A 26,976-nucleotide genomic window follows, 5' to 3' on the forward strand; every position below is an offset into this window, starting at 1 on the left:
AATACTCTGCGTATTGTCACACACTGATGTGCCAGTTGGGTACCACATCTCTGAGGGTGAAAGAAGCTTCACTTTTGGAACCCTCCCAGACCTTGTTTTATGCCTCTCTCCCTTTATCACATGCCCATTTGTATTCTTTTGCTATAATAAAGCTGTAATCCTAAGTATTGTGCTTTCTAGCAAATTATCAGTTCTGAGGGGGAGTCTGTGGGGAATCTCCATATTTATAGCCAGCTTATCAGAAGTGATGGCAGCCCTGGGGACCTTCAAACTTGTGGCTGATGACTAAAGTGAGAACTGCCTTGTGGAGAACTTAACTTGAAGTTTGGACAGACTCTGGTTCATTTGCTTAAGCACGTATATGAAAAATTTAGACTTATATAAAAGGTAAACTGATAGTAATGTTTGACCTTGCAGTCTTTCTAGAATATGTCAAATGTAATTTGATTATAGACCTTTTTTTTAAGCAAATTTTCAGAAACATTTTCACTGAGTAATGTTGAAGAAAATAAACATGTTCAACAACTAAGATGTTGAGGTAGAGATATAGGTAAGAATTTTCCAAGTTATCTTATAAAATCCTAATACCAGTGCTTTGTTCTTTGTTTGCATTTAAAGAATCTAATCATCAGAGATGTCAACAACTCCTGTAGTTCACACTTAATTGTGACAGTTTGGATTTGAGCCCTTTGAAAACTGGAACCATATCTCACATAATTCCATGTAGCACAGGGCCTGGCACATGGTAAGTATTCAATATATACTTTGGCTTAACTTTCTCAGTCAACTAAGAAAAGAACAGGGTTTGATCTTAACAATCAAGGATTGTAGATTTGTTCCCTAGAACTCTACTATACGTATCATTTAATTCTTCACTCAATTTTATTGCTTCCCTACACCCCTGGAAATTTTGTGATGGTTTGGAAGTTTATTTTGCTTGCCATGGTGTTTCTAGTGCCCAATATGGTAATTGGAACAGAGTGGATCCTCCATAAATATTTTTTGAATGGAAACCCTAGTGTTACAAGGAGTTTCTCATTCATAGAATTTATGTTTTCCATAATGTGAACGTAGGTAAGTAAAATTTATTTGTAGAGAATACAAATGAATATTTCTTTACATTATTTTAAAAGTATAACAATAAGTATTTTTGAAAGCAGAGAAGAATAGGCATGCAGTATTTCCCATAAAATAAGCACAAGCAAATTTAATAAATTTTAAGCTGTATTAACCTCTCAGAACAAATAAAAGAAAAAGTCTGTAGATTTAAAAAACAGCCAAAGACATTTCACTGTGACAACTAATCTTTAATGTTACCCTGTTTGATTTTTCTACCAGCCCATATAAGAGTAGTACTTTTTATGTTGCATGTGAATTTTTCAGATTGATTATTTCTCCTTACCAAACTGTCTATAGGGAAAATTTTCCAAGATCAGTTGTCATTCAACTCACAATTTCTCTTTGGTTGCACAGACACTATTTCTGGATAAAGGATCATCCAGATACCCTGTCCTCTTATATTTACACAGGACTTACCTTTTCTGAGGGTTACCTATGCCAGCTATGACACATTATGGAATACAGCCCTGTTGAAAGACCTAGTAAGAATATAAGGACCAGTTTGTTTTAAAATACACGAAAGAAAGACAGCAGACAGGGTCTCATGAGAAGTGACATTCTGTAATTACCTCCCCCTATCAAAAGAAAAACAATTCCTAGAAATTAATGAATACAGCAAGAGTCTATTTCCTATCTTAATTCTATCTTAATTGCAAAAGTGGATCAATTTAAAAAAAGACTACACTAGCAAAGCCCCTCTCTTAACGTTTTGTCTCTCAGTTCTCTAGTCATCAAATCAATATATATATAAGCATACCATGAAACTGTTTTAACCTTCTGAGATGAGGTAAACCAACTCCACCATCAGAGCCCCCATGAAACAACCAAATACATTGAACAGTGTCAAACAATTCATAAAGTTTCCTCTGATGGTACTTGGAACAAATCTGTGTGATATTACAGAGACTGAGAAGAAAAAAGGTCAGAATTTAGAACATTCTCTTTAAAATACTTTCATAGATATTCTTCAAATTAGTATTGATCATATCTCAAAGAAAGTTTACCAAAACAGGCAAAATTTCTGTTGGACTTTGTTAAAGTTACTATAGTAAGCTATATTATGATGTTACAATTTACAGATGTCTACAAGGAATAAAAAATAGCAAAATATATTGCTGTAATGGTACAAGGAAAATTTGATTACTGGTGGTTGAGTGTCCCAATATATTCACCCAAATTTCACCTCAATTTGTGTATTTCTTATGAATTTTGGATTGAGCTAAGGCTTGTACTGGATAGTATCATGACAATCTATCAATAAGGTCTATGATTCTGTACTTCTATATACATCATTAGGTTCCCTATAGAAATCTTGAATTTACCATAGAAAACTAGCATGGAGGTTAACAGCATAGGCTCTGGAGTTAGATAAGCTTATACTAAAATCCCGGGTCAACTGTTTACTACCTCTGTGATTTTAGGTATGTTACTTAAACTTCCCAAGCCTCAGTGTTCTTCTCTATAAAATGAGAGTAAGACCATTACTCACTTGCTGGGGTGCTGTGACTGTTACTTGCTGTAATATATGTAAAGTGCTTATTACAATGCTGAATAAGGTTAGCTATTTTTAACAGTATTAATTTTACCAAATCAAATAGCCCCTAACTACTTGTGTAAGGCACTGTGCAAAGCCCTTTATATGCATTTAAATTATACCATTTAAGGAGAGACAATAGCTTAAGCATCGGGTCTCCAAAATGGTTATCTTTTTCCCCCCAAGTCATCGTTGGAGTAATAGTAATAATGGTGGTAAAAGGTTGAACGAAAATCACGGAGCAAAGTTTTTTTAAATTTTCGCTTAAAAATAATTTTTTCAATATCAGAAATAAATGAAATAAGTATATATAATTTTGGACATTCCATATCAACATAACTATGTTAAAATATGCATGGCAATCTAAGGGATAAAGCTAAAATATTTATAGTATTTATTATGATATGATATCTGCGATTTGCTTCATAATTATACCACAAAGAGGAAGAAAGTATGTGAATGAAGGTACAAATGAGACAAGTTTGGCCATGTGTGGAAGATTATTGAAGCTGGAACATGAATACATGGGAGTTTATTGTACTCATCTCTCTCTTTTGTATATGAGTGGCAAAATATTGTAAGTAAACACATTAAATAACATGAACAGTTTTAGCTTTGACTGGCTGAATTATTGGATTTTTACTCTTTTGAACTTTGCAAATTTTTCTACCGTGAGAGCTAGTAAATAAACACTAAAGCTCTTTTAAAAAAGAAATGTGGTGATAGAAAACCGATATACCGTAAACACTAAACTTTTAGTTTCCCTCTCTCTAAGAAGAATGAGATTTTATTACCTTCTCCCTTCCCTCTCAGGAAGACTTCACCCCTGATTTCTCTGTACTTTTACCTCAGTAAAACTCTGCATTTGTCCAGCACTTTTAAATGAACTTACTAACACCTAATGTCAATGTATTCATGTTCCTTCCTGTATTCATTGAACATTTCTGTTTTGCTTTCTGTGTGTTCTTCATGTGTTTTTATTTATCATTTGATAAACATTTAAAGGAGGCTCTGTGCTCCAGATGTGCTGAGTGCTGGGGCTGAGGGTGGGAAAAAGCATCAGTACATCTTTCCTGGATTTTAAGCTCTGGGAGGGCAGAAAGCAGAGATATGCACAATACTAAGGGCGGTGCTCACTGGGCACTTAATACCACAAATAGTTACTGGAGATGAAGGTAATGATGGTGAGAAATAAAATACTGTGAAGAAGGGCTTCAAATATCGTCACCAGGAGGCCGTGGGTACCAGAGCTCTCTTGTGCAGTGCAAACCACCAGCAGGAGCCCGAGGCCAAGCTCGCAAGGTTTGTTCAGGAAGATCCAAAGGAGAGTACGAGGAAAATGCTGAAGAGGCTTTGGGAAGAAATGATTCATGGTTATAAAAAGGATGTGGCTTATGAACTTTCCTCTTTATAAATATGAGGAGGCAAACAATGGGCAGAAAGACGAAGTAGGCCGATTTCTTTCACTGAGAAAAAGCAGAAACTCTACAAGCCCATTATTACTTTGCTAGTTAATTATTAATCCTGTGCTTTTCTCTTGCTAGAACTTCTGGTGTGGTATATAATTCATGAACACACTTTGCCAGCTCTCTCTGCTGGTGAATCTCTCTTTGGTGTCATTTTCATCGTTTTGAAAGTCTCCGGTTCCCTTTTATAGGACTTAGCACTTCAAGTCCTCCGATCTCCAATTCCAGGCGTCTGCTTGCATGTTCTGATCTTTTTCGACTTTGGTGATCATCAGCTTGATTTTTTAGGCTCCATGATACTTCTTTCGGCATGTTGTAGTATAGATATGATCAACAAGTCTGCCACTATTCTAAAATTCTCATTTTACTGTGAAGACACTGTAAAAAATATTCAGTGCACGGAAAGCTGGTCTTCTTGCCAAAGAGAGCTGAAATGTGTCTCCAGGTGGAGGGTGATTAGTGTTTTGCAAAGACGCCCCATCACAGCATATGCAGAATATGCAAACTCTAGGGCCAGAACTGCCTTCCTGAGGCACCTGGTACTAGGGACTCGTTTGCTGGAAATTTCTTTTACTCCAGTTGTTCTTAAACAGTTAAAATGTGTTTATTGCATTTGGTGAGGGGTTATTTTGAACATGTGGAGAAGCACCACAGACCTAGAAAATGGAACTTTATACTATTTCCATTTTCAGGTCATTTTTCCTTCCTCATCCCTAAAAAGCTTCAGCTTTGAATTTCATGTTACCCAGTTATATCACCTAATATTTCTCTTTTGTGCTGTCAGCCACCAATCTCTAAGACGTTTTCCTCTGTTTTTCAAAGTCATCAGCTCCCCTCTAATGGTCACGCTCTCCAGTTCCACTTCTACCTTAATTCTCGGCAATTTTAACACACACATACATATAGATCATCCTCCCAACCTTCCATCCTGCCATCTCTTGGTTTCCCAGTTCCTTGACCTCCTTTCCAATGTCCTTGTCCTCCACTTGACATCAGCCACTCACACCCATGGTCACACCCTGAATCTTGCACCCCAGACCAGGGTTGTTGAACTACAGTCAGGTAAGGTCCAGCCTGCCACCTATTTATAAATAAAGTTTTATTGGAACATAGCCACACCCATTCACTGTATATTGTCTCCGATTGCTTATACACCACAATGACAGAGTTGAGTAGTTGTAACAGAGAGTAGAGTGTAAAACCTAACCATTTACTATCTGACACTTTTAAGAAAAAGTTTGCCAACCCATGCCCCAGAGTAATACTTGTCACCACTCCATAATCTCAACTTTGTGCCTTCCCCTCTGACTACCACCTTCCATCTTCCCAGCTTACTCTTGACTACTCAACCACCAGAATGCTTGTCCTCCTTCAAGGCCTCCACTCCATTACTCCTTTTATTATTTTCACCCCTTTCATGCCCTTCATGTTCTCACTACTCTTTTTACTCAAGTTAAGTTCCACTGGATGAGTTAAGTTCAACTGTCAGAATCATATTCTTCCACATTCCCTCATTTCTTTGACTGTCTCTTGCTTTCTGGAAATTGATTGGCAAAACAATTCTTTATCTGCTGTCTCTGCTCCTATATCCGTGCAGTCTAATGTGGCTGGAGAAAACCTTATAACCCCGTTGACCAACCCGTTTTAAATTCCTGCCCACAAACCTCAAATGACCTCCTTATGCTCCGTGGTAACTTCTATATTATCTCCCTGGTTCCTTCACTCCCTGTTGTTCTAGACAACGACTACACGCCTTTCCCCTCTCTTCCAACCCCCAAAATGTCCTCCTTCATCCTCAGCTCATGGCTTGGCATCCTACTTCACTAAAGATATCGAATCAGGTGGAAGAGAATTCCCGTCGAATCGCCACACCATATTTACATACCCGTGAGTTTCTGCATCCATACACTCTGCCTTCCAGACTGTTCCCATTGAGGAACTATGCTTGCTACTATCAAAGCCAAATTCTCAACTTGTATTTTCCTGACACCATCAACTTTCCTTCTCTGTTGAATCATCCCCACCAGAGTAATCTGTGATGCCATCATTTTTCTTCCTTAAAAGCAATACAAATAAAAAACCCTTTCTTAACCCCATTCCTTTGTCAGCTACTATTTCATTTCTCTGTTTCCCTTTGTAGCAAAGTTTTTCAAATGAATCGTCTCCAATTCCTCTTGTCCCGTTATCCCTTAAACTTATTCTGGTCAGGCTTTTGAACGTTCCCATTCTGGGCATACAAAAAGCTCTTGCCAAAATCACCCATAACCCACAGATTGTTTAATCCAATAGTCAATTCTCAGTCCTCAGCTTGTTTGATCCATCAGCAGCATTTGACACAGTTGATCATTCCCTCCTCCTGGATACCTTTTCTTCACTTGACTTCTAAGATGTTGCATTCTTGGTTTTCTTCTTTTCTCAGGTTCTTTTCTATCTCCTTTGCAAATTTCTCATCTTCTCCTGAATGCCTTCATAATGGAGTGCCTCAGGGCTCTCAGTTCTTGAATCCTCTTCTCTGTCTACACCGACTTCCTATGTACCCTGACTCCCTTGGTGATCTCAACTAGTCCCATTACTTTAAATACCACTGAAATGCTTATGACTGTCAAATTGCATCTGCCCCTACTTCAGTACCAAATCATAGGCTTGGATATCCAATGCCCTATTTGATATCTCTGTTTGAAAGCTCATCCTCAACATGTCCAACATGAAACTCGTGATCTTCTCCTCAAAGCTTGCTCCACCGGTAGCCTGTTATCTCTCCATAGATGTCAACTCCATCCTTCCAATTACTCGGGTCAACAACTTTGATGTCATCGCTAACTCCCCTCTTTCTCTCTCACTCTAGTGGTCTGTCTTCAAATATGACTGAACTTTGACTATTTCTCATTACCTATACTGCTTCTTCCTGTTCTGAGACACTCATTTGTCTTCCTTAGATTATTACCTCCATGCATCTATCCTTTTCCTCACTATAGTATATTCTCTGCAGCAGAGAGAGGGTTTTTTTTTTTTTTAAGTGTGAGTAATATCATGTCACTCCTTTTCCCCTGTCACTCAGCGCCCAAGTTGTAGTCTTTACAATGGCCACTTTGACTCATCTCTTACCAGTTTCTCTCTTCCTCATTCCTCCAACTGCATGAGACCCCTTGCACTTTCTTGCCGGACACACCTCCCATCTTTGCATTTACTGACTGCTTTTCCAGCAATGATGTTCTTTACATATATCCATGTGGATGACTCCCTCAACTCTTTCAAGTCTCTGCTCAAATGTCACCTCTCACTGGGATCTATCCTGACCAATCTCTTAATGCTGCAACCTGCTCCCTCCCTACTTGGCATTTCTGATCCCCCTTTTCCTTTTCTATCTTTTCTTCTTTAGCACTCATCAACTTCTAACATGCTCTATGATTTATTTATTACATTTATTGTGTATTACCTTTCTCCCCTTGGTAGAATATAAGTTCTACAATGGCAGAAATATTTTCTTTCTTTTTTTAAAGCTGATGTGTCTTAAGTTCCTAGAGCAGTGTCAGGCATATTGTAGACACCCACACAGTATTATTTGAATAAACAAAAACAAGTTATGAGATAGCTGGGGTATACACTGCCATGATTAAGACATAATTTGAAGTGTTTTCTTTTTTTTTTTTTCTTGCATATCATCTTCAATGTTCAACATGACTTTTAGTGGGGTAAAAAATGTCCACTGAAATTTGGGTATTGATCCACTGTGCTTGCTTTCTCAGTGCTAACAATGTAGGACACTGTCAGTAATTTGAATAATATATTTTTATTATACTCAAATAGAAATGGCTATAGAGTTCATTCATTCATTAGTTTATTCAATCAAAATATACTTATTTATCACCTACCATGTATGTGTACTTTTCAGGAGGGAAGAACACAGAAGAATACATAGATGAACAAGAAAGATCAGAATATGTACTTCAAGGCTGTACATTCTCATGGTGAGAGGCAGGCAATAAACATACACTTATAAATAAGAAAATTTTTGATTCTCACAAGTGTTATTTTAAAAAAATGGAACAGGGTAATGGACTGGAAAATGATGGGATGACCAGGGAATCCTCTCTGATGAGATGATCTTTGAGAAAACTCAATAATGAGGAGAAGCCAGCTGCTTGAAGAGGAAAGAAAAGAGATTCTAGACCGAGAGAAGCAGTTCAAAGGCCTTGGGGCAAAAATAAGTTTGACACCTTAGAAACACAGAATGAAGATCATCAAATTTCTAGTGAAGTGGTCAGGGGAAAGAATGTTATAGAATGTGATTGGAGCAGTACATGGAGGCTGAATCATGTGGAGTCTTACTCACCATTTAAGGAATTTATCTCCAAATTCCTATTGTGGAATTTTAAGCAGGGGAACGATAGGACTGATGTTTTAGAAAGAGCAGGATAGCTGTTAAGAGAATGGGCTCGGGCAGGAGAGGAAGCAGGGAGACAAGTTAGGAGGCTCAGAAAGAATTGGGATTAGAGGACTTCCCTGGCGGTCCAGTGGTTAAGACTCCATGCTCCCAATGCAGGGGGGATGGGTTCAATCCCTGGTTGGGGAAGAACTTGCATGCCTCGTAGCGTGGCCAAAAAAAAAAAAAAAAAAAAAAAGAATTGGGATTAGAGACCAGGTGGATAGCAAAGGAGATAGTGAGACAGAGCCAGATTGATTTGTCATTTTTTCATGTTTTAAAATTTTATTTTTAGTAAAGTACAGTTGATTTACAATGTTGTATTAATTTCTGCCGTACAGCAAAGTTTATTCAGTTATACATATAAAGACATTTTTTAATGGTTTTTTTTCCATTATGGTTTATCTCAGGATATTGAATATAGTTGCCTGTGCTATACAGTAGGACCTTGTCGTGTATCCATCCTATATGTAATAATTTGTATCTGCTAACCCCAAACTTCCAGTCCGTCCCTCCCCCACCCCCTCCCCCCCGGCAACCACAAATCTGTTCTCTAGGTCTCTGAGTCTGTTTGTGTTTCATAGATCAATTCATTTGGAGACAGGGCCAGATTTAGATTATATTTCAGAGTAAGGACAAAGACTTGCTGTTGGATTGGAGGTGAGAAGTAAGGAGAAGAAAGGGACCCAGGATGACTGGTGAGAAAGACACGATTCTGCTCACTTTCCCAGGTCTCCTGGTGCTCACATTGTGGAAGGTGTGGTAGAAAGAGTTATAAGCCGGACATCTGTGCTTGAGCCCTGAGTCTTGGACTATTAATTTATGTGAAAGATAGTAACAATAATAGCACACGTTACTGCTGCTAATACTGAGTGCTGTCTATATATTCGACACTCTGCTTTTTTCCTCTATGTGAAATATTTCACTTGGTCCTTACAATATCCCTTCCCCATTTTATAGATGATGAGAAAGGCTCAGAAATGCAGAATAATTTTTTCAAGGTCACACAACCAGTCAGTGGCTGAAGTGGGTTTGAATTCAGATCTGCCTGACTTTAAGACCATAGATATTAACAGCTATGCTGTACTGCCTTCCAGAAGAATGATTCTTGATTTTACAGTTCAAAACACCCTTTCACATTTTATGTCATTTAATTCTCAAGAAGTAGGCTTCATTCCCATTGACTGTTACACTGATGCTGTGATATAAGGAAGAATTATAATTATTTCCATTTTAAAGATCTAAAAGGTGAAGCTTAGTGGTTAAATGAATTTTTAAGGTCACATATGTAGTAAGTGACAAAGCTGTAAATCAAAACAAAGTCTTCTGGTCCCTACCCCATGAGCTCTGTAGAGGATAAGTCAGTTGACTTAGTTTGACCTCAGTTTCCAGATGGGTAAATCAGGGATGGGTGGACTAAATGATTTATACTATGTGATCTGCCTTTTTTTTTTTTTTTTTAATAAATTTATTTATTTATTTATTTATTTTTGGCTGCATTGGGTCTTCGTTGCTGTGCACGGGCTTTCTCTAGTTGCGGCAAGCGGGGGCCACTCTTCATCACGGTGCGTGGGCCTGTCACTGTCGCGGCCTCTCTGGTTGCGGAGCACAGGCTCCAGACGCGCAGGCTCAGTAGTTGTGGCTCACGGGCTTAGTTGCTCCGCGGCATGTGGGATCCTCCCGGACCAGGGCTCGAACCCGTGTCCCCTGCATTGGCAGGCGGGCTCTCAACCACTGCGCCACCAGGGAAGCCCGATCTGCCTTTTTAAGTCTATGGTTGTAAGTGCCTCTCTGGCTTTTGTGTGTTGAACCACAATTGCTTAGCTGGTTGGGGATTTCCTGACTGTGTTCACTCATCACCTTCATACATTACCTTTCTTCACATCTAGCCTATAAAATTCTGGCTGACTACTTCCAACAATTTTCTGGAAACATCAGGGAAGTCACAAATATTTGTGTGGTGGCATTCTTTTATACTTCTTTTGTATTCCTTGTAGTGTTAAACAAACAGTGATAGCCACATTTTAGAATCTCATAAAACCTTTTATTTCATGTGGAATGAAATGACTTAAAATTATAAAAAACAAGTCTAACATATATATGACTACTCACACAAACAGTTTTATTTTGACTTTTTTCAAAGAACTGCCTTAGTATCATATATAAGTATGTGTATGTGTGCATGTATATATATAAAATATATATTTCTTTAAGGAATTTAAGAATAACTGAAGATAATAGAATCATTGAAGATTTTAAACAAGTGAAATGGTTAGAATTGTCATTTAGGATAATTACTCAAAAGGTTGTGAATTGAGTAGCTAGAATGGGAGAGATGTTAAAGGTAGGAAGAGTTAGGAAGTTATAAAAATAATCTTGGTAAAGTATAATTGGTGCTTGAGTTACAATCAGGATTCCCCGTACAGGGAACTATAAGGAAGATAGAAATATAGGATGCAGTAGATCACACTGATAAATACACACACACACACATATTTCTGTGCAAGAAGTCACAGAAATATTTTGATGAATTTTAAAGTGGCTAGTTTAATTAATATCAGCCATCTAGATATGCCAGAAAACGCTTGATTTTTAATAAAGTTACTTTGAACCTGTCTTATGAAACACTAGTGATCCCACTTAATTTAGTGTAATTTAATTTAAAGACATTGAGTTGTCTGGAAAATTGACTCAAATTTTCATTGCATTTGCATGCTTATATACTCTCAAAGTACATTAGAAATGTCATTTTTGGACGGAGTATATATGTGAGTTTATCTGTGAATGAGAGGGAACGGGGTGGGAAGAGGGAAGGGAGAAGAGGAGAGTTTGCATCTGCATATATCAGCTGTGTCTTCTAGATTTTAGCAAAGTTTTTTCCTCCTGTCGTGTATCTGACCAAATGATTACTGCCTTTAACCAGGTTAGTAAATCTTCTGTTCCATTCTATCTATATTCAGGTAGAATTAATCATAGTCTGTATGTAGTAAAGGAAGGAAGAGTAATTATACATTTTTTAAAAATGAGGGTGATGCATAGGCTTGTTCTGAAGCATTGCAGGAAATCTCCAGGGTGGGACTAGATCTCCAGCTGCCTGAGGTGATGTGTTCTGTGTGAAGACTCAGTATGTTCTAACAGGTGGTGAAAAAATTGTTACTCACGGGCTGGGTTGACCAGAGTTTCACCCACTCCAAGTAAAACGTATTGAAGAACGAGGTGGAAACAGGGCATGGAGGAAACGGTGACAACTTTGCCTGAAAGAGGCTGCTCGAGTGGATGGAAGTGCTTTCTGTGTATTTCAAAGAAGCCAGCTACCATCACAGACAATGCAGCAGAAAGATTGCCAGCAACTGAAGAAAAAGAATGAAAACGAAAAAAAAATTTAAAAGAGCCCCCAAATCAGTGTAATAGGCTATAGCATTTCTTACACATGGGCAGTAGAGGATGTATCCTCAACATCTGTTGTTTTTGCTGTTGTTCTGGGGATATCCAGATGCCAGCTAACTGTGTTGTGTGATTTTCCTGTGCTCAGGCTCTGGTCTCTCAGAAATGGCTACATTAGTTCCCTATTTCCTGACTTACTGGTTACACGGCCTCAGTTGTTTAACCTCATTATCTCTTTCCTCAGCTCTAAGATGGGGTTAAAGACACTTAACTTTGTAGGATGGCTATGAGATTTAAAGACAATGTACAGTTGTTATTGTAACGGTTCCTGGTAGCAATTAATAGCAATTATTATTGAAGCTAAAGTAATGGTTTTGGACTTTTATCCTCAGATAAGTTATATTATTCTGATAACTTTTTTAGATATATCTGAATCAAAAATGATTTGGAAAATTTTAAATAAAATGATCTCTTTATAAGATTTTAATTATTATTGAAAAACAGTTTTGAAATAACCTGTAAGCATTATCAGTCCTCAGTTTTCTGACATTTCTCTAATCTTTTCAGAAAAAGTAAAGCAGCTATTACAGAATTAAAGACTAGAAACTTTTGCTTAGGAAAAAAATATTAAAGGTGAATTAACTAGGAAACAAATATAAATGGAAGCAATTATTCAGATAGTGGGTCAACTTTTCTCTTTTACTTTTAAGGAATTATCTAGGAAATTTTGGTTGAAAATGAGTAGAGATTTTGTTACAATTTTGTTACAGTTTATATCTACTGCAACCATTCCATTTCTCAATTTATCATTCATATTACTGGACTTAATCCCATTGTTAGAGCAGAGGCAAACTTTAGCTTGATGGAATTTACTTGAAATTTAGAGATAGTCACCTTTTACTAACTTGCATAAAATTTCAGATAAGGCAAAGCTTTCAATTCAGAAAAATCAATCTAATGTTTAAATAGCTTAGTGTTTGTTTTGGTTGATAGAGAAACTGGTAGGTAGATTTTTTGATTGTATCTCAGCATTTAAATGTATCCATAAAATCTGCTCTTTACTGAGACCTCAAGAAATAGAAGGTGTAAAAAAGGAGGAAATATGAATAACTGAAAATTTGAGGAATTTTAAAATTTATTCCTACTTTAAATTAGACTCCATGAAGGCCCATTCATAATGAAGTAGAGATTTTGGTTCTGTTAACAGTTCATATTTTAAAAAGGAATTTTAATATTATCTACCTTTAAGATAAAATTCATCACAGGATTTATCTAGATTACTTGGCACATTAAGACTCACCAGAAAGAGACCTAAAATGTCAATTCAATTTAATATTTACTCTGTTACCACTATATGTAAAGCAGTTTGCTAGGGCAGTTGGGGGGTGTAAGATAAAAAATACTTGTTCTCAGTCATTGCAGACTCATATTCAATTCTATAAGAAGAAGAATTTACTTCTAGCTGGAGAAGTGAGATAAATCATTTCGTGCTTGAAAGAAAGAAGTGTTTCAATAGGAGGTGAAGGCAGTACAAATGGCCTGAGCAAAAGCACAGAGTTGTGAGGGTGTCAGAAAAATTTTCAGAATGGTGAGAAACTCAAGTTATTTGGGCATCAGGGGAGAAGATAGATTGGGGTCAGATCATAAGAGGCATTTAATATATTTTTAGGAATTTGGAAATTACTCTGAAGATAATGGAACCATTGAAGATATTAGACACAAGTGAAATGATTAGAATTGGAATTTAGGGTGATTACACTAAAGGCCATGTGTGCTGGTTGACAGAATGGGAGTGATATTGAAGGTAGGAAGATAAGGAATTAAAAAATAATCTTAATAAAGTATAAAGGAGTTTTGAGTTACAATCAGGGGTCCCACTTCTAGGAAATATAGATGGCAGAAACATAAGATGCAATAGATTCCACTGATAAAAACCATAGCAACTGAAGCAGGGATCAAGGAGGAAGCAGATTTCAATGTTGACTATGAGTCTAGGGGACTGGAGAGATGCTAGTAACAATAATAAAAATAAGACTCACAGTAGATATGGAGAAAATAAATTTGATTTTGGATTGAGTGAGAGGTGCAAAGAGATAATCTAAAGAGAAGTGGTCAGAAAACAACCAAAAGTGTGAGTTATAGGTCACATTGGTTGAGTCAAGAGAGGAAGATTTATGAAACCATCTACACAAAGTTGGAATTTAGGGTCAAGTGAAACTGAAAGATAATTGGGGAGAGAAAGAAGAGAACATCTAAGCAATGTCTTCATATTTGCATTTGGGGGCAAGAAAGAGAAGTAAAACCACTGAAAGAAAAGTCAGAAAGATAGGTCACTACACTTTGAAACAAACACAACATTGTAAATCAACTATACTTCAATGAAAAGAAATAAAATTTTAAAAATCACAAAAAAAGAAAGATAGTTCACATCTAAGGGAAGGTTTCAAAGAGGATACTCAAAACAGACCTTTTTATCTTTTCCCCTAATTCTTCTCCTTCATTCTTCTTCAACTCCTCCAGTACCTTCATGTACTCAGAGCAGAAATCTGGGGTCCCTTCTCTTTCCCCCAGCCTCTAAATATATTATTAAGGTCTCTGAAAATTATTTCCAGAATATATTGTGATTCAACCTGCTTCTCTCCATAGCCACTGCTATCATTCTAACCTAGGTTATTAACCTTTTTAACCAGACTGTATGCAATACCATATTAGCTGGTCTTTCTGTTCCCACTTTTGCCCATCTGTAACCTACTAAGCACCTAACAGTCGGTGATCTTAGATAAATGCAAATTCAATGTTACTCTTCTGCTTGACTTCCTTCTATAGATTTCCACGCCCTTAGGATGAAATCCAAAATCCTTAACATGGCTTGTATGTTCTTGCCTGTGCTCATCCCTGCACTTTAACTGCTTGCTGCTTTCTCATCTCTGAGCACATTTCAACCACATCCATCTTCTTTGTTTTTCTTGACCACCTTAAACTTTCTCAACTTAGAGCCCCTGCTTTGTTCTTCTCTCTGAAACATTTTCCCCTACTCTTCACCTGCCTATTTATCCTTCAGGTGTGCATTTCATAATCTAAATTAGACCCTGCCTGTTAATCTCTCTATAATACCCATTTAATTCACCACACTTACCACAATCCGAATTTAAATAATTTTGGTGGGTCCATTTGTACCATGATTGTTTCAATGACTTTACTGGAAGCTTCATGAAACTAAGAACCAAGTTTGTTTTTCTTACCAATTTCTAGCTACCGAGAAAAGTGCCCTGATTCACAGTAAGTAACATATATATATACACTCACACACAGATACATATGGATGCACATGTGAATAAATAAATGACCATACTGTTAAATATGTTGAGATATAGAGGATAATAAAACATGTGACAAGTCAACTGTATTTTTAAATGGATTATTGGTTATCTTTTAACTCAACAGAACTCCTATGATGGAATCAGAAAGCAAGGACTTGAAGAATCAATGGGTAGTAAATATGTGTAAATGGTGCCATCCATTCTTTTAGGAAGTTTGGTGTGCAAGAAAGGAGAAAGCTAAATAAGTTGCTGGAGAAGTTAGCAGGATCACAGGGAGCTGTTTCATAAGACATGGAAGGCTTGACCATGTTTGTATGCAGAGGGAAGGAGCCCCTGGGGGTGGGAAAAATTAAAGCTATAAAAGCAAGAAATAAATAATATAAAAATGTCCTGAAGTAAATGAGAGAGGAAAAAAGGATCATGGGACCAAAAAGTTTCATAGCAAGGAGAAAAAAGAATCATCCTTTAAAAGAAAAGAGAAAATGTATAGAATATTTAGAATACAGAGAAGGTTGAGAACTAGAAAGGTGAATTCGAGGATATATATGTACCATATGGCTTTAAGATTGCAACTTAGAGGGGCCAATCACTTGCTAAGAGTAAGTGGATGAGGATGAAGTTGAGGGAATAGAGGGGAAATGTTTTCAATAACCACTGTTGATGGATTTAGCTGAAGATGGAATGTCTATGGCATGAAAATGAAAGTTGGTGGTTGTGATTTGCAGCTTATATTAGTGAGCCTTTTTTGAGATGTAAGCTTAGGTTATTTGATCTTTTTTCTTTTTAATGTAGGTGTTTATCACTATAAACTTCCCTCTTAGTACTACTTTTACTGTGTCCCACAAGTTTTAGCATGTTGTGTTTTCCTTTTCATTTGTCTTGAGACACTTAAAATTCCCCTTTGATTTCTTCTTTGACCCAATGGTTTTCCAAGAGTGTGTTAATTTTCATATATTTGTGAGTTTTCCCATTTTCCTTGTGTTATTCTTTCTAGTTTTATTCCACTGTGGTAAAAAAGATACTTAGAATGATTTCAACCTTCTTAAATTTCACCTCTCAAGGAGCTAGAAAAAGAAGAGTAAACTAAGCCTAAAGTTAGAAGAGAGAAATAATAGATTACAGCAGAAATAAATGAAATGGAGAATAGAATATTCAATAGAACAGACTGATAAAACTGAGTTGTTTTTTTCTTTTGAAAAGATAAACAAAATTGAAAAACCCTCAGCTAGACCAACCAAGAAAATAAGAGAAAAGACTCAATTAAATCAAATCAGATATGAAAGAGATGTTACAACTGATATCACAGAAATATAAATGATCATAAGGCACTATTATGAACAATTATACTCCAACAAAGTGGACAACCTAGAGGAAATGAATACATTTCTAGATAATGACAACTTACCAAGACTGACTCAAGAAGAAATAGAAGGCCTTACAGATGAACCAGTTTGCAAGGCAGAAATAGAGACACAGATGTAGAGAACAAATGTATGGACACCAAGGGGGGAAAGCGGGGGTGGTGCGATGAATTGGGAGATTGGGATTGACATATATACACAATATGTATAAAATAGATGACTAATAAGAACCTGCTGTATAAAAAAAATAAAATAAAATTCAAAAAAAAAAAAAAAAGCATTCTTTGCCCCTACTTCTAAATAGACATCCAGGCATATTAATTCTTTTGATGCATATTGCTAAATTGCTCTAGAAAGGATTATACCATTTTGTTATCCTGTCAGTACTGTCAGAGGGTGTATATTTATCTTCTTCATCACATTTAAATTGTCATCATTTTTAAAAGTAAAACTTGTTTTTTAATAAAATGCAATACTTTATTATAAATAAATTAGAAAACTATAGATTAAAAATAAAGAAGAAATAGAAGGCCTGAATAGACCAATATTAGTAAGGAGTAAGGTAATAAGAAACCTCCCAACAAAGAGAAGCCCAGGACCAGATGATTTCACTGGTAAACGCTACCGAACATTTAAATTCTTCTTAAACTCTTACAAAAAATAGAAGAGGAAGGGTTACTCCCAAACTCATTTTATGAGTCCAGTATCACCACAGTACCAAAGCCAGATGAAGACACTACAAGAAAAACTTCAGGCCAATATCCCTGATGAATATGGATGAAAAACTCCTCAACAAAACGTTAACAAACCAAATTCAATAGCACATTAAAAGGATCATACACTGTGATTAAATAGAATTTATCCCTGGGATGCAAGGATAGTTCAACATCCATAAATAAATAAATGTGATACACCACATTAACAGAAAAATAAAAATCACATGATCATCTCAAAAGATGCAGAAAAGACATTTGACAAAATTCCACACCTTTTACGATAAAAACTATCAACAAAATAGGTATGGAAGGATTTTACCTCAATATAATAAAGACCATGTAAGAAAAGCCCACTGCTAGCATAATACTCAATGGTGAAAAACTGAAAGCTTTTTTTCTAAGATTTGGAACAAAGCAAGGATACCCACTCTGGCCACTTATATTCAGCATATTCCTGGAAGCCCTAGCCAGAACAATTATTCAAGAAGAAGAAATAAAAGACATCCAAAGTGGAAGGAAAGAAGTAAAATCATGCAGATGACATGACCATATATGTAGAAAATCCTAAAGAATTCACCCAAAAAATTTATTAGAACTAATAAACGAATTCAGAAAGGTTTCAGGATTCAAAACTAACATACAAAAATCACTGTGTTTCTATTCACTAACGACACACTATCTGAAAAAGAAATTAAGAATATAATCCCATTTACAATAGCAACAAAAAGAATAAATACTTAGGAATGAACTGGACCAAGATGGCGAAAGACTTGTACACTGAAAGCTCTAAAACACTGATTGAAGAAATTAAAGCATATATAAATAAATAGAAAGACATGACATACTCATGGATTGGAAGAACTAATATTGTTAAAATGTCCATATTATTTAAAGTGGTGTATAGATTCAATGCAATCTCTATTAAACCCCCAGTGGCACTTTTTACAGACAGAAAAAAATAATTGTAAAATGCACATAGAGTCATGGAAGACCCTGAGAGCCAAAACAATTTTGAGCAAGAAGAACAGAGCTGAAGGCATCATACTTCCTAATTTCAAAATATATTACAAAGGTACAGTAATTAAAACAGTATGATACTGCATAAAGGCAGACATAAAGACCAATGAAACAGAATAGAGAGCCCAGAAATAAACTCACACATTTATTATCAACTGATCTTTGACAAAGGTGCTAAAAATACAATGGGGAAGGATAGTATCTTCAAAAAGTAACGTTGGGTAAATTGGCTATCCTCATGCAAAAGAATGAAATTAGATCACTATCTTATACCATTCACAAAAATTAACCAAAAATGGATCAAAGATTCAATTGTTAGGACCTGCAACTGCAAAACTCCTAGAAGAAAACATAGGGTAAAAGCTTTGGTCTTGGCAATGCTTTCTTGGATATGACACCAAAAGCACAAGCAACAAAAGCAAAAATAGACAAGTGTGACATCAAACTAAAAAGATTCTGCACACAAAGGAAATAATCAATAAAATGAAAAGGAAACCCACAGAACAAGTGCAAATGTTTGCAGGCCATATATCTGATAAAGAGAACTCCTACAACTCAGTAGCCAAAACAAACAAACAAAATAATCTGATTAAAAATGAGCAAAGGAACTGAATAGACACTTCTCCAAAGAAGACACACAGATGGTCAACAGGTATGTGAAAAGGTGTTCAACATCACTAATCATGGACTTCCCTAGTGGTGCAGTGGTTAAGAATCCACCAGACAAGGCAGGGGACACAGGTTCGATCTCTGGTCCGGGAAGATCCCACATGCCGTGAAGCAACTAAGCCCATGCACCACAACTACTGAGCCTGCACTCTAGAGCACACACGCAACTACTGAAGCCTGCATGCTCTAGGGCCCACATGCTGCAACTACTGAGCCCACGTGCTGCAACTACTGAAGCCCTCACACCTAAAGCCCGTGCTCCACAACAAGAGAAGCCACTGCAATGAGAAGCCCGCACACTGCAACGAAGAGTAGCCCCCACTCGCCGCAGCTAGAGAAAGCCCGCGTGCAGCAACGAAGACCCAACAGAGCCAAAAATAAATAAAAATTTTAAAAAACTCACTAATAATCACAGAAATGCTAATCAAAACCACAATGAGATATCACCTCACTCCTGTCAGAATGGCTATTATCAAAAAGACAAAGGTGATAAGACAAAAAGATAAGGGTGGTAAGGCTGTGGAGTGAAGAACTCTTATACACTCCTGGTGGGAATATAAAATGGTGAGCCATTATGGAAAACAGTATGGAAGTTCCCTCAAAAAATTAAAAATAGAACTATTATATGATCCAGCAATCTGGGTATGTATCTAAAGGAAATGAAATCAGAATTTTGAAGAAATATCTCCATTTACATGTTCATTGCAGCATTAGTTACAATAGCCAAGACATGCAAACAACATAATGTCCATCAATGGATAAATAGATAAAGAAAAATGTGGCGTATACACACAATGGAGTATTATTCAGCCTTAAAACAGAAAGAAATCAAGAGATTTGTGACAACATGGATGAACTTGGAGAACATTTTGCTAAGTGGAGTAAGCCAGACATGGAAGGACAAATACTACATGATATCACTTTTATATGGAATATAAAATAATCAAGCTCATTGAAACAGAGAGTAGAATGGTAGTTGCCAGGGGCAGGAGGAGGGAGAAATGAGGAGGTATTCATCAAAGTATACAAAGTTTCTGTTATACTAGACGAATAAGTCCTAGAGATCTACCGTACAGCACAGTACCTATAGTTAATAATATTCTACTATATACTTAAAAAATTTGCTAAGAGGGTAGATCTTATGTTGTGTTCTTTTTTTTTATAAATTTATTTATTTTATTTTTGGCTGCGTTGGGTCTTTGTTGCTTGCACACAGACTTTCTCTAGTTGCGGTGAGCGGGGGCTACTCTTTCATTGCAGTGCGCGGGCTTCTCACTGCGGTGGCTTCTCTTGTTGCAGAGCACGGGCTCTAGGCATGCAGACTTCAGTAGTTGCAGCACACAGGTTCGGTAGTTGTGGTTTGCGGGCTCTAGAGCACAGGCTCAGTAGTTGTGGTGCACGGGCTTAGTTGCTCTGCGGCATGTAGGATCTTCCCGGACCAGGGCTTGAACCCATGTCCCCTGCACTGGCAGGTGGATTCTTAACCACTGCACCACCAGGGAAGCCCTATGTTGTGTTCTTATCACACACAAAAAATTATAAACTATTTGTAGGTCAATCATACCTCAATAAAGGTTTATTGTTGTTGTTTTTTAAAGAGACTTATTGGATTATTTTAGGAGGGTTCAACAGCTGATCAATAGGAATTGACAAAAGAAATACAGAGAAATGAAGGAGAGGAAATTATTTTTAAAAAATAACAGAACATTTCTCTGAATGAAAGAGTCCACCTGGTGAAGAGTACAGTGGTTGAAAAGACCTTCACCAGGGCACAATAATATGACATTTTGGAATATCATAGGTAGGGAGAAGAGTGTTCCAGTTAGGAAAAGAGGTCATAAACATAGGAATGAACATCAGAAGGGCACTGGGCTTCTCAATAGTCATTCAAGTCCCTGATGACGATAGAGTGATGGTTTTAAAATTCTGAAGAAAGGTGATTTCAACCAATTAATCAAGTATGAGGGTAAAGAAGACTTTGTAGTCACATAAGTACTTGGAAATTTTACCTCCACATACCCTTTCTTAGAAAGCTGCTTAGAGATAAAGGGTAATAAAAGAGGGAGTAAACCAAGAAAGTGGAAGCGAGGTAAGCAAGAGACCTAACAGAGGCAAGCACCAGCAGCAGATCTAGAGTCGAGATAGAGAACAAAGACGTGGAAGTCTGCAACTGCAAGATTTCCGGAAGAAAAGGGGCCATTAGTACATTACCCTATATGTGTTAGTACTGGGAAAAAGCTAGTGGTAACTGGTAGAGCAGTTTGCAAATTTAAGGAAACTTTTTAATTAAATAACTGGTGGGAATTTCCTGGCAGTTCAATGGTTAGGACTTCATGCTCTCACTGCCAAGGGCCCAGGTTCAATCCCTGGTCAGGGAACTAAGATCCCACAAGCTGTGTGGTGAGGTCAAGAAAAAAAAATTGGGGAAAATCACCTACTTATTAAGTGCAGAAAAATAAATTCTTTCTTTGGTTTTGCAATGATATATATATGATTATTGTTTAAAAATATTTTATAATCATATTCTTTAGCAATATTAACTTAGACAAATAACACCTAAAATTTAAAAATGATTTACCTCTGGAAATTATGACTGGATATAGAGAAAGCAGGGGCCAGACACTGTTACTTATTGTTAAAAAACTTTCAGTACTATTTGTTTTCTGACCTACCACACTTCCCTGAATCTCAGATTAATTTAACTATATGAGGAAACGTTCTTATGTACACTGAAAAAGGAAAAAATGCTGCCAATCTAGCATAATATGCAACCCAATTTCATACACACACACACACACACACACACACACACACAATTGACTGAATTGTGTTCCTTCTAAAATTCATATGTTGAAGCCCTAACCCCCAAAGTGATTATTTGGAGACAGAGCCTTTAAAGAGGTAATTAAGGTTAAGTGAGGTCATAAGCGTGGGGCCCTAAGGCAATATGACTGGTATCTTTGTAAGCAGAGGAAAAGATACCAAGTCTGTGCATACACAGAAGAAAGGAAGGGTGACAACACAGCAAGAAGGCAGGCCATCTGCAAGGCAAGGGGAGAGGCCTCAGGAGAAATTAAACCTGCCAACACATTAATCTTGGACTTCTAGCCTCCAGAACTGTAAATAAATTTCTGTTGTGAAAGCCACCTAGTTTATGGTGTCTTGTTCTGATAGCACTAGCAAACTGATCACAGGTATGTTCAGATATTACATACAAATTAAATTGTTCAAATTGTGCAATTAAATTGTAGGCTAGTCCCATGAACTTTAAAGAAGGTGTTAAGGTAGATAGAAATAAGTTTTCAAAATTTCTTGGCTTTCTTGTTTCAGAATTTGAATTCTATGAGTATCTTCTATGATACCTCTCATTCTAACTAATTTAGTGTAAATCTAGATAAAAAATATCATGTCCACCTCCCCTTTTTTTTTTTGGTTATCACCTGTCCTATGTAAAATGGCTTATATTGATATTTTATCCAGGAATGTTTATAGCATTAGAGACATTAGTTTAGACAAGAGATAAGCACATTTTGTAAAAGGCCAGTAATAAATATTTTAGTTTTTGTGGGACAAAAGGCAATATTTTGAAGATATGTAGGTACTTATGTTACAAGAGATAGAATAAATTTCTACAAATTTTTTATTGATGAAATTCAAAATAATAATTCTTTTTTGGGGGGATGCAATTTCACTTCATTGGTATGCAAAATTATCATTTCTTATCAAATCAATTGCAAATGTTCATCTGTGAAAATAATTCTTAGTTTGCACACAGTGCAAAAGCAAATCGTGGGCCAGATTTGGCCCATGAGTGTAGTGGTTTGGCCAAACCTTGGTTTAATCATCAGTTTTTATTGCCTACTGAGGAATTTTAGCTCTGACTTGATGCGGAATTGTGGCATTTTTACCTGGGCCTCTGTTTCCTGTACATAGACGTGGAATGTGAGAGAGAAGTCTCTTGGCCTCTTGCTCTGTCCTTGAAACTCAAAGTATAGTCCCTGATCAACAGCTTAGGGATCACCTGGAAGCTTGCTAGACATACAGAATCTCAAGCTTCATCCTAGAAGGACTGAATCAGATCTGCATTCAACAAGATCCAAGAAGATTTCTACACACATTAAACTTCTCTAGAGCACTATGAGACCTGGTCTAGGAAAATCCAATGAAAGATAGTTCTCCAGACAATTTCAAGCAAAGCACAAATATTTAACTCATTTACCTAGATATTTTAGGGCAAAGTGTATTTTACCTGAAGCATCTAGGTAACTACATTTGCTTTTTATTTGCTTCTGCACTCTGGTGCAAGTGAAAAATGGCTTTTTAAAAATTCATAACAAAGTTGGATTCCAACCTAAATTTAATCTGCTCCATTTTTATTCCTAACTTCTATTAGATCATAACTCGTCCAAAGCAGAGTGCAGTTTATCAGAATGTACACATTTTACACCTCTAGCAGATCTGTATTTACAAGATAAAGCACATGGTTCCAAAGGAGATATTATATTCAGATAAATAATGTATGTTTTAATATTGGCTGTGTGATTGTAGACAGGTCTATAAAAGTCTTAAAGCTCTTATAGTTTATTCTATTATCCCACCATGTAATAATTTTCCAAACTAGACCACAATGAAATTTTTAAAAGTCAGAATTTATTCAAACATTTCGGTTGTACTTGCCATTTCCTATTGAAGCAGAATCTAATACTACAATATAGATATGTTAAGATTCTTCCATTATTGGCTAAATTTACCTCACTGAGAAAACTATGGGTTTTTTATGTGCAGTTTGATGTATGAGTCTCTGATATGTAACATAACAGTAAGTATGGAATTCTATTGAGTCCTTGAGAAATTGCCCTTGGATCCATGATTTTGGAAAATTCTGAGAATATGAAATTAGCTAATGTAAGAATATACTGGTGTCCATAAAACATTCTTATAGAGACAGCTGTGATTTTATCATCATACATATCTGCTGCCTTTGTGGAAGATCTTTCTCACCCACTATTAGAATGGCATATGTTTTTTGCTTTATTGTTTCTCCTACTAGTGGTATGTTCCTGTATTTGAATTGAGCTTTCCATATTCTGTCTTTCGTTTCTCTTTAGACCACTGGGAACTCATTTCCGGAGATTCAGCTTCATTTTGTGTTTTAACTTCTGAATCTGGAACAGGTAACTCATTTACATGGAGATCAGTTATACAAATGTATCTGTAAGCATAAATTATTGCTTCAGATGGCTTACTAGATGGTCTACTTCACCTCAAATTTAATTCCAGTGTTCATGTCAACTTTAAAAGTAAGAACCTGAGAACATTAACGTGCTTTTATTAAACAAGTGAACAACCGAATGAACGAGTTATTCAGGCTAGATATTTGCATGTTACTCCTTTTAGTGTTTATACACTTCCTCTTGCCAGGTATTTTGCGATGGGTATACACTGTGATGTTTCTTGGAAAAATGTCACAGTTCTAAAAACTATAATAGAGAAAAGGTAGTTTTGATGAAATAATCCTTCTTTCAATTAAGGTGATTGGATCTCTGACTTGGTTTTTAATTTATCAAGCATTTTGATTCCAACCAAAAAGAAATTTTATATTACTGCCAATTATTAGAACTAGTAGAAGTTAATGGTTATACAAAAAGGAACCAACACCTTGGCTGTACCTATATCATAAAAGACTTTAAGTTAGAATTTGAATTTTCAAGTTTTATTTTAAAGAGGAAGGTCTGGCAGATATTTGAATATACTTCATCTGCATTTCAATATCAGTGCTACTTAAAAGCCAAGATAATTGCTACCTACTGTGTTGTACACTTCTGCTTTGTATAAGGCTTAATAACAATCTTAATTAGGCTAATTTTAGTCAGATTAATGCTTGTGTGTGTCAGCACTAGCTACTAAATGCCACATACTCCAGGGCTTTAATTAATGGCAAGGAAAGGAAATACTCATGGTGTAAACATTTTTGAACTGAAAAAGCCTAAAACAAAGGATATCCAACGATGACAGAGGATAAATCACAATATCACTAATTCTAGATTTGTAGTATATTAAGGTTGACTTTTAAACAGACAAATCTGTCACATGTAACATTAGGAAAATACAGTCTTGATGAAACACTCTGAGCGTATCAAACCTTTGCCTTTCACAGTTCTGGAAGGTTTGGAGATTTTTTTATTGTTGGTACTTTGGTACACTTGTTCATTTCTTTAGCTGATAAACTCAAGAATGTCCTATCTTGAATAAGAAACTCCTCTTTCGTTGCATTGTTTATGAGCTAGATGAAGGAAAGTGAGCTCATTTTTTTCCCTTTATTAAATTTCTAGTTTGACCAACTGAATGAGATTTCTCTATCCCTCACTCTTGGCCTGGGCTGTGATTATCCATGTCAAACACTAGGCATCGTCATTGTCTATACCATCTTCCTCCTTAAACATGATGGGGAACGACTGAATGTGAAAGGGAGTGGGAGACTCCAGGAGCAACTACTCATTGTGATGACAAAAGAATTTTTCATTCACTTCATAGCCTTAATTGGAAATAGCAGTCAGGTTTCCAAATTAATACTGATAACTTCTATAATCTAAGAACTATGTATGGCTGGTAAGTGGAATAATGATAATGATGATTATGATGATGATGCAATGGGCTTAGAATTAGAAGGTCTGAATTCAAATAAGACATTATCTTTGAGACCCTTGACCTAGTAAATGATGAATTATCATGAAGTTAAGTGGGGTATGTATATGAAGGTGCCTAGGTTCCAATTAGGAATTCATAAATATTTGTATGTTCATAATTTATATATTTATATACTTCACTCACATTTTCAAGGCACTTGGGTTCAAAGTGAAAGTAAATTTTAATGTTAGGTTAATTCAGTTATGTAAATTACTATCAAAAAGTACCCTAGGTTTATGTTTATATGTCCTGATAAAACTTATTAATCTTCCATAATCACAAGCAGAATATGGAAAACTTAAGCAAACATTTAGTTAAAAAGATGCATACCTCTTTATATTCCCATAGCAAAATATTATGCAAATAAGTGAACAAATATGTAAATGAACAAATGAATGGAGTCTGGCTTAGAAACAACTGAATTCAGTATTCTGTATGCAGAAGAATATAGCTCAGTTTTTTTAGATGAATCTAGTTTTTTTCTTTTTCCTGCCCAATAAGTCTGTTACCAATCTTCACAGGGAATATTTAGTTCATTAACATCAAACAATATGTTAGATAACTCTGTCTAACTTTGCTCTATCCAGAAAAGCACACACACTTCTTTAAGAATAGATATAATTTCAAATATGCAAGAGTGGAGAATTGTCCAAGAGAAAGTTGCTCATATTTCAAGTGAATTTAAGATTTCTTATTCTCAGGATTTTTTTTTGGCTGCACAGCATGGCTTTCGGGATCTTAGTTCTCCAACCAGCGACTGAACCCGAGCCCTCACTTGGTCAGCAGTGAAAATGTGGAGTCCTAACCACTGAACTGCCAGGGAATTCCCAGGAAGGATTTTTAAAGTAGTTCTTTCAGCCATGTTGTATACCATATTTCTCTAAAGTAGCCCAATTAAAAATTTTTTTTAGTACTAAAGCATAATTTGGAAGCTTAGACTGAATTTTCATGATTCTGGACAGGACTGCCAAAGTTTCTGGGATTTTGCAATGTAAATTTACCCCCATTTTTTTCTGCATTCAATATATTAATAGTACACTTGCTGTGGGTAGGTACGATGTCTTACTTTTCTTTTGTATCCTCAAATACTGCCGGGCATTCACTAATACTGTTTTGGATTTCACTGGCAGACAAAAAAAGCACTTTTTAAGATTTAAGAACTGTCAAAACCTATTAAGATTTATAGTTTGCCTAAACCTATGACAATAAAGAATGTCAGGGTTACTGGCTTATGGAATAAATCAAAACAGAATATGCACTAAAGACCTCTACAGTTGAAG

At 36.2% G+C, this 26,976-nt stretch overlaps 2 protein-coding genes across 3 annotated transcripts in view; one reads left to right on the top strand and one right to left on the bottom strand.

Annotated features, from left to right (window-relative positions):
- The window catches only part of LOC309609897 (uncharacterized protein), a 465,108-nt gene that overhangs the window by 163,613 nt on the left and 274,519 nt on the right, over positions 1-26,976 (top strand). For both annotated transcript variants that reach the window (XM_082352029.1, XM_082352030.1), the window contains one exon: positions 24,118-24,183. In XM_082352029.1, the coding sequence (XP_082208155.1) occupies positions 24,118-24,183 (66 nt within the window). The remainder of the gene's footprint in view (positions 1-24,117; positions 24,184-26,976) is intronic.
- SLC15A5 (solute carrier family 15 member 5) overlaps positions 1-26,976 on the bottom strand; it is a 109,041-nt gene that overhangs the window by 28,659 nt on the left and 53,406 nt on the right. Inside the window, 2 exon segments of the mRNA XM_082352037.1 lie at positions 1,894-2,025; positions 11,704-11,892. Of these exon segments, the coding sequence (XP_082208163.1) occupies positions 1,894-2,025; positions 11,704-11,892 (321 nt within the window).

The sequence above is a fragment of the Balaenoptera borealis genome (genome assembly GCF_965194805.1).
Source record: "Balaenoptera borealis genome assembly, chromosome: 13".
NCBI lineage: Eukaryota > Metazoa > Chordata > Mammalia > Artiodactyla > Balaenopteridae > Balaenoptera > Balaenoptera borealis.